Consider the following 13,052-nt stretch of genomic DNA (forward strand, 5'->3'; position numbering starts at 1 on the left):
TAAGTTGAATTTCCCATGGCTGGATATCTAAGCCTGTTAGAACTTCTTCTTTTGTAAGGAAAGGCTAAACCAGAGGGAATGTTTATGTGTTAATGAGGTTATGAGGGATGAGTTATCCTTGGTTTTTTTGTTCTGTGTGTATCCAGTTAGCAATAAATTTAGGTCCTGGTCCCCGAGTGGAACTGTCAGAAAGAGTAGCAAAACAAATCCATAATACATTAGAAAGCTATAATCAAACTGCTTATAAATTCAGCGTGCATGTTAAATTATTGTGCTTACATAGCTGAAGAGTATGAGTGAAGCTGGAGTTAGACAATATTTCCTCAGTGTTGCTGTATGCTAATCAAAGGTACACCATTGTTACCAGTGGACTCAGACTCCTGACTTTACCAATACCATTTTAATTTACCCAATATGATTACATAAATAATTACAAAATGAAAGTAAATCAGACCGTTTAAAAAATAAAACCCAAAACTACTACGGCAGTTATAGTTGTGACAAAGTTCTAGAAGTGTGATAATGTGCTCTTTGGGACCACTTATAGTAGTGAAAAATAATCATTTAATAGAAAGAGGCTGTGAAGGGAAAAGTCTGAATTCATATTGTTGATAAAATGCATATGTAAGGAAATTACCAGTTACGGATTATTATTGACACTAACTCTGTACTGCACATGAGTCTTAGTAGCTTTTTATTGTATAATTGCAAGAAAAACATGCATCAAGATGATGTTTTTATTTCAGACATTATTTGTTTTTCTGAGCATACAATTCAACAGCAGTACTGTGATCATAATCTGCTATCATTCAGTATTTTATTATCGTTAACTGCTGACTCCCTTTGCAGGCCACACAAGCTCTCATCCCCTGTTTGGTGAAAATTGAGTCATCCTAAGAATTGTTCTATTAAAATACTGTTAGCAGTCTCAGACAAGCTTTAAAAAGAAAATGTCAGGGTGTGGTCTTTTGTTGCTTTTAAAATCATGATCCAAATGGACACAGCTGTTTGCTAATTGTCTCTGTGGGATAGTTTTTACAAGTCATGTTATTTATGAGTTTGTTAAGAAATTTATCCAGTCATCATCATGGACATATTGAAAGTCAAGCAAATCTGTTATTTCTTTCCTAAATTAAGGTCAGAAAGATGGAATTGGGCCTAGTCTTATGAATCAGGTACAGTAGAAAAATGTTTCTATAGTGTTGAGCAGACATAATTTAAACTGAAAATCCTTCTTCTTATGAGAAGTATGATTGATTTTGCTGTGATATTGAACATTCAGGATATAAGCACTCTACCTGGAGAATCCTTTAAAAGAATGTTTATGTTTTGAAGAGACTATCACTTTATGGGTCCAGTATTCATTATCTTGCACCAACATTTTTTGGTTTCTCATCTTTATAAAGAGTCATGAGATGAGCTATAGAAAGTTATTTAAGTCGAAGGAGTGTGATGGTATTTTCAGTTCTTCGATGAATAAATTCATATGGTTGGTATTTGATTTTTGCTGGCATTTGGTCTGTGGCAGATTTAGAAATATGATACTATATCTCACGAGCAATCTGTTGAATAGAGGTTTCAGTGTGTGAATATTTCTGGGCTTTCAAATAAAATGTCTTGGTGCATTTATGGAATTAGTCGAATTGCAGCGTTGACCTAAATATGTGCAATCATGAAATGTAATTTACACATGTTCTTCAGAAATGCAATTCTGAAATTCTCATGTGCTGAAACATTCTACAAACCTCTGTTTGACCTCATGGAAAGGGGGGGAAAAAACCAAAAACTGTTGAATGAGTAGTGGATGATTTACCTATTTGCCTTTTCTGTTTCAAAATAGTGTTTCTTTCTCCTTTAGTTACATTGCTGTCCATTAAATTTTGAATGTTTCTTTTTTTCTTGTAAAGGGAGAGCTAGATCTTCATTCTAGATAAAGCTTTATGCAGGCAAGACTTCCCTATTAAATCAGAGCTGTCTTACTTGTTAAGATCTGCTGTTTCATTCTGGGTTTATTTACTTAGCATTTTTTCCTTTTTTTTTGAGGGCAGGCTTGGCAAAACAGAGTACCCATGCCCCAGTCATATTCAGGCAGCTTCTTCCCTTTCAGCAAGTCAGTCTTGTATAGCCCAATCCGCACTTCCAACCCGTAAGTGCTGCTTGCATAATTCACACTACTGAAGTAGACAGAATTCTCTACATATTCAGTTGTTGTCCACTTGCAGCAGTGATTTATGTTCACAACATAATTGTTAAATCGTTCTGTGTATTTTGTAGTACAAGACACACATCTTCCTGCCCCAAACCCTAGACTAGCAAAGCCACCTCAAAAGTCAGGTCCTGATGTACAACAGGATACAGATTTTGGTCATGTGTTCTCCATCAGGTTAGCTTAATACAGTTTGAAAGCTTGTTTAGTACTTGTTAAAATGCAAGCTAATGTAGTCAGAAAGCTGTTAGCTGGATACATGATGGTTTAGGGAAGAGATGCAAAAATCTTTTAAGCTTTTTTCTGTGAGCAGGTAAACCTGTCTAGAAGGAAATCTGAAGCACCTGTCTTATTTGTGAACAAAAGCAAGTCTGCCTGTAATTTTCACCTATTCCCCTTCCTCAGCCTTTTGTCTCAGTACTCTGCGTAGGTCTTCCCAGTTTCTGTGAATGATGCCCCTATTCCCTTAAAGCCTTTGGTGGTAATTCCGGTCAGTCACAGTGACTACAAAGGGCTGAACTGGCCAACCATGACAAAAGTTTCTGAACTTGCCAACAAAGACGTTAACTCCAGATAATAGCAGAGCAGTGAAAGCTTTTTATAGATTTGTTTCCCTTACCCCCACCCCACTGCCTTTCTAGCTTTATTCAACACAGAGTTGAAATCTTAAATTTTAACAACCCAAGAGGGAAAGGAGCTGCAGACACAGTGATTTTCATTGCTAATTTTATGAAAACTTCAAGGACAAGAGCTGAAGGATCAGACCAAAACACCAGCTTAGTCACATATTCATTAGAAAGACCTGTACTCTGTTTTTACTACTTCCAGAACTACAGTACAATATCAGCTCTACAGACCTTCACAGTGAGGTAATTGCATGCCAGTGACAGGACTATATATCTTGTGGTTTGCACATAAAAATATCAGTCCAAAACTGTAGTTCCAGTTTTAGCAGATTTGAGGGCTTATTGTAGTTCTGACCGAGTCTCTGTTCATACAAGTCAAACAAGTTACTACTCATCTATGTTTGCTAATATTATGATTTTATTATTAATCAGATATTACAGCATTTGGCTGCTCTCCAACTGATTTGAATGACACGTTCTCCTTCAGTGTTAATTAGGTGTGAGTTCTGAGATCTAAAAGATAAGAGTATAATACTTTGGTACATTTCCTCTAAAATGCCCTTCATGTGATTTATTAGCTACACAGTGATTTCGACCTGAAACATGAAGTAGTTCTGACTTGTAAAGTATTGGGCTTTTAGGTCTCTGTATGTTTTTTCTGCATGAGCTGCCTGTGTTTAGAATTTGAAAATTAATTTATCTATGAATTTATCTATTTAAATTAGATTTACATAAAAGGAAAACACCCTGTTTAGCTCATTTTTTAAAAAAAAAAATCTCGTTTGTCACTTAGTATTAAAGGTATGTCAGGATAAACCAGAGACACCACACTGCATCAATCTGGTCAGGCCAAGCCCATCATCTCTCTCTCTTGCCATCCCCAGTAGCTTAAGGAAAAAGTTTAATGAAGGAGGAAGCATACAGTAATTTTCTCTCTTTATTCCCTGAAAACACATCCAGTTTTTCTCACATTGTTGCTTCAGTATCTCCACGCTGCCAGTCAGTTAACTAGTTAACAAGGACAGTTAACTAGTTTAGTGATAACACTGGTAGAAGCTTTCATGGATAATGGTGAAAAAAAAGCCCAAAGACTAGTTTTAAACTGAAATGTTATTAGTTCACACTTTTAATTCTTGATACTATTAAATGTAGAAGGATATAATGCATTCTAGTTAGTTGGTTATAAGGCTTCCTTATGTCAGTATAGCTTGTACCTGTAAAATAATATATATCAGTGTAATGGCACTAACCATATGGTTTGGAACATTTTCTATGTTTCAAGGGAAAAAATCACGTAATTAAAATTGGAACAGGATAAAAATTGTGCACTGATGACATCAAAGATTTCTCTAATGGAGAATGGCCCATGCCAACTTTTGCAGATGCCATGACACAATTATACTGTAAAAGAAAATTATGGAGAAAAATGTGTAGAATTTCCAAGCCAGTGGAAATACCCCAATGTACTTATCTCCTTCTTCTCTCCAGCACTATAATATTATTGTAAAAAGCAGTTTATGTTACAACACCTTAAAGCTTCGGAGCCACGTTCATTTCTATTCGGGATGTGGGAGAACAAAGTGTAATTGCTTTCCTTTACAGACGAGGCTCAGCCTGAGCTGAATAGTATTTAAGAGCCTCCCCTAACCTCAACGTTTTCTATTCACCAATTTAGGTGACTGCCTCAACATGTTGATTGTGGGAGTGTAGAATGAGGGTAAATAGACTTTTTGCCTGTCTCTCTGAATGTGGGCGTTGAGCCGCTAAGGGCAGCAGGAAAGATGCTTCAGAAGGCGGCAGTAGAATCCTGCAGGCATGTAGTTGTTGCACCGTGGCCTAGGACAGCCGTTTGCAGGTGTCTAATGCTCCCCGTGCCTCATAGAAGGCGTTGAGGTGCCTTAGTGCCACAGATGCAGCTACAGCAGGAGGGCAAATGTTGGCTGTATGGATCCAGTCTCAGGCACTGCATATCACAGGCAGAAAGTGCCTGTTTGCGATTGTATCTGGGAAGTTTGCCGCGTCTGACAGCTTTCTGATGCCCTTATCACCATAACAGCGTGGTGAGTGCCTCCAAGCTGAAGCAGGGAGGGCAGCTTTGAATAGATTTTGATAAGGACTGCGGGGGGAATAAGTTAGTTCATCTGCTGAGCTGTCTCTCTGCATCTGGCAACTGATTGCTTGATAAAACAGGGAATGTGGTGGCAATTTGTTGAAGACAAGTGTTCTAAGACTTTTAAGAAATGCAAGGAAACAGCTTTCCAAAACCCACCAATTAAAGAAGTCTGATTACTTGGGGTCTGAGGAAAGTTATGCCCCGAGATTGCTTATTTTGCATTTCTTGAATTCTGATTTCTCTAGGTGACAAAGCACCTTCAGTTCACATTAATTTCAGTGTGATTGAGAGTGATCACATAGCTTAGGAAATAAATTTAGTGGATTTGGAGAATTTGATAGAAAAATGGAATCACACAGAGCTTAAAGCATATTAGAGACTCTTTCGGTGCTGTAACTCTTTCTAGTCTGTCAACAATGTCTAGCAGATTCTCCTATATCCATGACTCTACCTGTTCCTGCTCTGATGCAGGAAAATCTTACATCCTATTTAAACCTTCGATAGGTAATTTTCTAGTTTTCTGTCTCTTCTGTATCTAGACAACATACACAATTCTTAGCAAGGACCTTGGAAGTGGTGCCTTCCTTTCTTCAGAAGGTTCTGCCAAACAGAAGCAATGGAAATATTTCTACAAATAATTTATTTACCAGTTTATCCTTTCTCTCAGTATTTTGCTTTTACTTTGCTACTTCTCACAAGAGTTTGTTTGGAACCGCACAATTCTGGTTTTTGAACAAGATCACTTTCTGGCACACAAAAAGCACAGAACACCCCTCTACTTCTCCTTTTAGACCCAAAGACAGTATGAAAAGCATATCTGATTTTTAGGGCAAAGTATGCAAAATTACACCCTCTTGATGGTGTTAACTAACATAAATTAACAAAAAAATACTTTGGTGTTTTGAATTGGGCAAACTGGAAACTACTGAAGAATTTATGGTTTGGTCTTGGTGATAATTTTACTAGCATGAAAAAGTTGTGAATGAGCATGACGTGTAAAACATAACCATCCAACTACTCATCCTTTGCAGGGGTGGGTGTCTGCAGACTTCACGCATCATTCACATTTATCACTTATACAATGAGACAGCTTTATTTTTGCTCTGGAAGAGTAGTTTACAGGAATTTCATGCGTCACATAATGTTTATTCGCCTTTACACGGCTTCCAAGCTTTTTCTACATGAATCAGTAACAAAAGCTAAGTCCATACCAGTGTTTCTCTCCCTCTTCTACTTTTGGGTGTTTTGGATAATTAACTGATTTTTTTCCTTATTTTATCTTGAAAAGTGACACCTATGGGTAGGCAAGTATCAAAGTCACAAAAGTTACCAGGAAGACTTTTCCCAGACATAAAATATGGTAAATAAAACATTTAGAGTGTTTAGAGGAGTCTACAAAACTTAGTCCAAATTCTTGAATTTTGTAGAAGTGCAATATGCTATCTGTTCTTTTAAACTCTTATGTTGTTGTAGAAAATTTATCAGAGATATAAATGGCTATTCTTTGGAGTTGTTCAAAACATATATAAAAAAATATTATTCTTAGGTTTTCAATTATGATTAGGAAGCCAAAGTTTCACTCACTATCTTGTTTTGGTTGTTTTGTTTTTTGTTTTTTTTTGTCATACAGGTGTGTTTTATGAAGTTGTTCAGAGCTTCCCTCGAGTGGAAGAAAATGTGCAAGTCGACTCATGTGTAAGCAGCCACAGGTGGAGGAGGCACTTGGAGTCTCTCAAATCAGTCGACACCAACAGAGCCAGTATGGGGCAGGATTCTTCTGAGCCAGGGGGTTTCACAGATCTGCTGCTTGAAGAGGGACATGACAACACCACCCAGATTGAGGTAGAAATTAATTCTATTTTTTTATTCAGTTTGTTGTTTTTGATTGGGGGTAAGTAAAATATGAAGGTATTTACTTCAGACTACTCAGACACTGATAGGGGAAGAGAACCTCCACAGACTTTGTATTTGTGACCCAGTCAGTACATGGAAGCCAGGTTTTGCTCCTGCCCTGATACTGTAGCCTGTCCTTTCTGACTTTTGAAGATAGTCTCTTGAGGATGTCAGTGTCTGTACTGGAAAACAGTTATGGGAGGTCCCATGTTATAGCAGTTCTTGCTGGAGAACTTGAAAATGCAGTAGTATTAAAATAAAACTGAATACTTTCTAAGAAGTTGGTGTAAGCATCTCAATTTGTGATATTTTCCTGGTCTCTGTGGAGAGTGGTATCTAAATATGAAGGGGAAAAGACCCTAGAGAAAAAATCCAGATTGGTCATTGAAACAATTTGCCAATACTGTTTGATTGTTGATCTTCCAAAAAAGAATACAATGGATCAAATCTATTTCCATGAAGTCTTGGGGCATTCTCCCACTGTTTCATGGTTTCATTCAATCTCTGATTGCTTGTTTGAAAATCTCTTAACTGCCAGCTTGCCCTCATATGGACATAACGTAAATCCAAGTGAGCACTAGTTCTGTCTTTAGGGCTGCTCTCAGTTTTGAATAGTGTAGGGAGAGCAGAAGTTGACCATAATGTTATGTTGTGTATGATTGGTACAGAACATATCCACCTATGATGAATTGTGGGTATTTTTCTATCCTGCCATTTTATTTTTCTGGTTCTACATAAACACATTGACTGAATTGATTTTACTTTTATACACAGATAGCCAGTGTTAATGTTACAATTACTGTATTTTTACTGATTTTTTTTTTTAAAGTATTAGGTTTGGTGTTTTCTTATTAATAAAATCTACATCCTATTTTTCAATGAAATACAGCTTGGAATAAGCTATGCTTAACATTTTTTAGTCTTTATATTCTACTTCCAAAGCAACAGTGCTATTTACTTTTCAGTTTAGAGGAGCTCACTCTCAGACAAACAAAACAGCTTTCACATATTGTGTTGTTATCTTTCACGATAACAAAAGCAAAGCAATACCATCTGTAGAGACAACGGTGTCTCTAAAGCATGAGTCAAAAAATAATAGTGCTTTTTGAGAGGTGTGTTTTGTCCTTGCTGTTTTTTAAGTTTCCCAGTTTGCACAGTGCTAATTATGTTTCCTTTTGCATAATCATGGAAGTCGCTAGTTGGTAAATTATATTTTTGAATTGCACTGGTGATTTTATGATTCGTTTTTTTGCCCCCTGTAATCCCCTCTGGCCATACTTGTAGCAATTCACTCAGGAACGACACAGATGGATCCTGCTTCGAATTATTTTAGCAGGTAAAGTGAAAGATGTCTCAGGTATAGGAAAGTTCATGTAGCTGATCTTTCCATGGCTTACCTGCAGATCTCCATGCCGTGTCTCCCTTCAGTTAAGTTTGAAGCTCTTTTGAAGCAAAATGGGTTAGATTTCCCCCTCTAACACTTACATATGGCAACATTGAGGATAAAAGTGAATGCTTGCAAATGGACATATGTAGAATGGTGCTTTTCCAGGCCATCTTTCCTGACAGATTAATGGCCTTATACTGTCTTAACCTTAAAAGTACATCACCCTTACTGAGTTCATTACATTCAGGTTTTGTGTTCTGTCTCAGCCCTCTCTATTCTGCACAATAAGATAACCAAGTTGTCGTTTTACACATTATCGGATTCGTTTGTAAATCCCTACTACAACACACAGGCATTTTACAAAAAAGCCTTGATGCTTGGCTTTATAGAGAAGGTAAAGTGTATAACAGATATTCATAGTGTAAGAATCCATATGTTGCAAAGTCTTCTGCAGTTTGGGAGCTTATCAGTGGTGCTGGAGAGCATATTGATTTTTTTAAACCCTTCTCTGTGTGTTGCAGTTCTTGCTGAAGAAAATCCAGAGAATGAGTACTACCTGCCACTCATTTAATGACACTACAGAATTGAAGCATCCCTCTGTCACAGATACTGTTTCTTCCCAAAGTATTTTGAGGGTTTGCCATGCAAATATGGAAGACTTCTTTTACAGGAAGGCTGACAGTGATGAGCATATCTTTAATTTTCACTTGATATTTTCTGTTCTTATTTATAATGATGAGTTTACTTTCTATCCAGCTTTGGAAAAAAACAAAAAATCAACAGAACAAACCAACTCCATCCCCCCAGAGAAAAACTGAAAACAACCAAGGGCAAAAGGGAATGCAGTATGCAGAAATTTCTGCACACTGTTTAAAAATATCTCTAAATATTTCCTGTGTTATGACCTATACAGTCATAACGTGGAAATAATAAAATCAGCTTGTGTGGAGCATAGTTTAGTTTCACTGGCTTCCCTTGATGTTCTCAGGTAATGAGATCTTTTCATTCATGTTTTTCCATTGGAGCTACTGGGAATTGTTCTCTAACTTCACAGATGCACCATGCTGTATCAGCCCTTATCCAGAGGCAGTTTTAATGTCAGCTTGAGTGGAACATGAAGTTCAGTCCTTCAGGAACAGCTTTAGAATGTACACTTTAAATTAGTTTATCACATCTTTGCAGTAGCCAGGGTGGACCTGCTCCCATATGTAAGAAAGATGATAATGCTCAGATTCTCTTTGAAGATGCTCTCTTTCTCATCCAAGAGCCACAGTGGTGCAAGCGCTAGGGACCCCAGGACATTCACCGTCTCTCTTCACATCTCTGTTTTGCCTCCTACGTTTGTTTGGACCTGTGATTCAGGACAGAACTCATGCAAAATGATGTACATGTTCAGGTGCTTTTTTGAATCAAGATGTTCACTTGAGCTAGACTCTCTGAAAGGTGAACTGCATTGCAGAGACTAGCAGAAGCAGTGGCTATAGCAATTTTTTTGTGTAGGACCTTCCGAAATGAGCAGGACCTTGGGGAGGAGAAGGCAAACCTCCAAGTCTCATTAAGATGCTGGAGAACAGGAATTTTGTGGTCCATAGGTGCAGTGTTGTAGCAGCACATACCTGCAAAACTAGAGATGCCAAAGAGAAAGCCAAAGGACAGCAAGAACAGGTTTCTGCTGCAAGCCAGATTTTCTAGGCACGTAGTATTTGTGGTGTTTCTGGAGAGCTGGTAGTAAGCTGGAGATTATAGGGTAAAATCTAACAAATGCTTATCATAAACACTTTATAAAACAGTATGACAGTCTTGAAAATACTCCTCTTTTCTCCTGGTTTAGTAGTGTTATTGTAATGTGCCAGTTAGGGACTAGAATAATGTAAATCCAAAAAGGTTCCCAAGGATGGAGATTAGTGTATTATTTGCTTTATTTGCAATTGGTACTACTAAGCCCAAATACAGAGGAGGGAGTACATGTAAGTGTCTGGGGCCACACACTGTAAAATGTTTATTAATGTTTCATTCACGCAACATATGTAGCCAGAGAGAGTGAGCAAACTCTGGGGAGGGACAGGTGTAAAAAGGGAGAAAATCCCCAAAGCAGGTAGCCTTAGGATAGGTAGAGAAATAGGTTGTCAGCAGTCCAAAACAACTGCAGAGGTGATCCCCAAAAAGACAGTATTCTGGTGATGCAGTGAAACCAAGTTCGCTTCTTGGCTTCATGGCAAATGAGAGCATCAAAGAGTCTCCCTCTGAAGACAGGAACATCTGTGACTAAGGCATATTTATTCCCAAGTGTCACAAAACCAAACATGAAAACCTTCTACCGGGAATAACTTTGAGACTGTCAGGAGCTGAAGTGTTTCCCACTAAGCTAGAGGAGTTTTATAGAGTTTGGAAGTATCAGAATTGCATCTCATATGAGCTAAGTGGCGCTCAGGACTGGCCAGTACAGAGGCAGCATCCACGGTCCCATGGGTGCTAGACTAAGAGGGGAAATATATATCGCACTGTAGATACAGGGTCCTCAAAGACAGAGATGATTGTGGGGCATATTTGAGAAATCAGGTGGGACATTCAAAGATAAGTGCCATTTATATCAACAATTCTTCTTTTATAGAATTTTCTTAAATTTCTGGGATTTTGCAATTTTACAATTTCAAGTCAAGCTTTCCTTTTCATTTTGTGTGATCTTTTTGGGGAGTCTTCTCTCCAGTCTTGGGAGTCAGAGTTGTTTTTTTTATTTGTTGAGTAATCTACCACTTTTGTTTATTGTGGGACATTCAGAAGTGCCTTTAATTTAGAACAAATAGAGCCAAGGAAATGCAATGTGTAGGTTGGAATTTGTTGCTGTAAACACTGTAAGACCTTGAAAAGCAATGAGTGTGAAAATACATCTTAATGAATATGTCCAGTTTGGCATGTCTTCTTTCAAGCAAGGAGAAAAATAGGACACATACTCTCATAAAAGCAAAGTATGTTATATAATAATTCACTGTTATTAAGTAAATGAGTATTAATATTGTTAAAATAAATTCCGATTCATGGTATGGCCAACTCTCCTGTTAATTCCTGAAGCCCTGTAGCCATAAAGGTAATAATGAAGGCAGGTAGCAGAGGTTCTTGTTGCCTGTTGCTCTTTTGAATTTACTGGAAAAGGGACTGATCCCTGAAATGCATCTAGTATGGATGTTGGGTCCCTGGTGTCCAAAACTACATTCCTGTTTTGCCACAGTAATTGCTAATGTGGGGTGACCACTGGGCACTGGAAAAGGCATAATAATAATGTATTAATATATAATTGTGCACTGCAGAAATGTTGCACAATAATATTTCCATAGTTTAAAATGTGCCTCATTTTTCAAGTGATATCCTGTGATTATGGCTATGTGGAGCTCCATACAGAGGTGATTCTCCTTCTGTGTTTACGTGTCTCTATCACAGGTCTTCTATAAAGCAGCTCCAGCTGCAGGTTTTATAGATTTCTAGGCAATTTGCTTGGTCCTTTGCTTCACCATTCTCTGTCCCTGATCCTTGTGACTGCTTAACGTCCAGTGAACAACATAACACTTTCCAAAGTAAAATACAGAGAAATTGAAGTGGAGCAGTTTCTAATATATAGCTTGCGTTGGCATTAGCAGAAGATGACAAACTTTGCAAAATAACTTTAGAACACTTGAATTACTTTCAAATTTGTTGCCACTATATAGAGATACTACATCAAAACAATAGTCTTTCACAAACTTCAAATATAAAGAAGAAATCCAGCAATAAAATAATAGACTAAATCATAGTCAGGCTTGAGCTGAGCGCAGCCATGCTTACAGTAAAGTTTTATTGCTTTGTACTGTGAAAAGACTGAGAAAAACATAATTTGTCATATAAAGTCTTAGAATAGAATGAATGATTGCAACTGTATGACAGAAGGTTAAGTTCCAAGCAAGAAACAGCATTCTGAGCATGCTAAGGCAAATAAAATTGCCTGTATCTTAATTTTTCCACCCCTTCTCAACGTGGTACTTGTGAGCATAGAAAATTGTGGCTATTTCAGTGCAAACCAAATTTGTTTTCAGTAATGAAGTGATTCATTTATTCCTGTGGATGTCACTGATGTTTCCTGCTGTGTATTGCTTTTAATAAAGTTGTGGCTAACTGAAAACACCCTTCTTTCTTTTTTGTGTCCTTTCTTTAGTTTCTCTAGTTGTTATTTGAAATGTAAATTTTAGCAGTCCCTATAGTTTAAACCTAAAAAGCATCTTGCCCATATCGAACAACACCGTTGAATTTCCTACTGGCAACAATCTCCTGCTTAATTTTGCGTCTTCTCCCAGAGTTTCTGTCCGGAAGGCGGCTTCTCCCTTATCAGTCCCAGTCACTAGTGGAAGCAAAGATGTCTCATTCTTACTGGCAAAAACAAGAGAAGGGATTGAGTTTTACAGCCCTTGGGATTTGAGAGCAATTACTCTCAGCTACTGACAGCAGTGTCAGCATGACCACTGGTGTGTTCTTACTGCAAGTTTGAGCAAGGAAGAAAAATAATGGTTAGGATATAAATTTCACTCAGCTGCACAAATGATAAGGCAGTCCTGCAATTATTGCTCTAATGCATGGTATTAAAAGTAGAAAAACTTGTCCATGCGTAAGTGAAGCCTCAAAACTTAACATTATCATAGTCACATAGTGAGTTGCCAGTTTGGCCAGGCTGGCCTCTGGTTAGTTCCTTCTTTCTTTTTTTTTTTTTCCCCTTAAAATAATGGTTTATGGCTTTTTATCTCTTTACTTATTAACTCAGTTCCTACATTAAATAAACCAGGAGATATATATATATATATATAT

General features: G+C 37.5%; 1 protein-coding gene across 1 annotated transcript in view; it reads left to right on the plus strand.

Annotated features, from left to right (window-relative positions):
* The first annotated feature begins 5,361 nt into the window (after positions 1 to 5,361).
* The window catches only part of PLXDC2 (plexin domain containing 2), a 152,810-nt gene continuing 145,119 nt past the window's right edge, over positions 5,362 to 13,052 (plus strand). Inside the window, exons 1-2 of the mRNA XM_026843351.1 lie at positions 5,362 to 5,449; positions 6,576 to 6,787. Of these exons, the coding sequence (XP_026699152.1) occupies positions 5,362 to 5,449; positions 6,576 to 6,787 (300 nt within the window). The remainder of the gene's footprint in view (positions 5,450 to 6,575; positions 6,788 to 13,052) is intronic.

The sequence above is a fragment of the Athene cunicularia genome, assembly GCF_003259725.1.
Source record: "Athene cunicularia isolate RWA chromosome 2 unlocalized genomic scaffold, athCun1 chr2_part1, whole genome shotgun sequence".
NCBI lineage: Eukaryota > Metazoa > Chordata > Aves > Strigiformes > Strigidae > Athene > Athene cunicularia.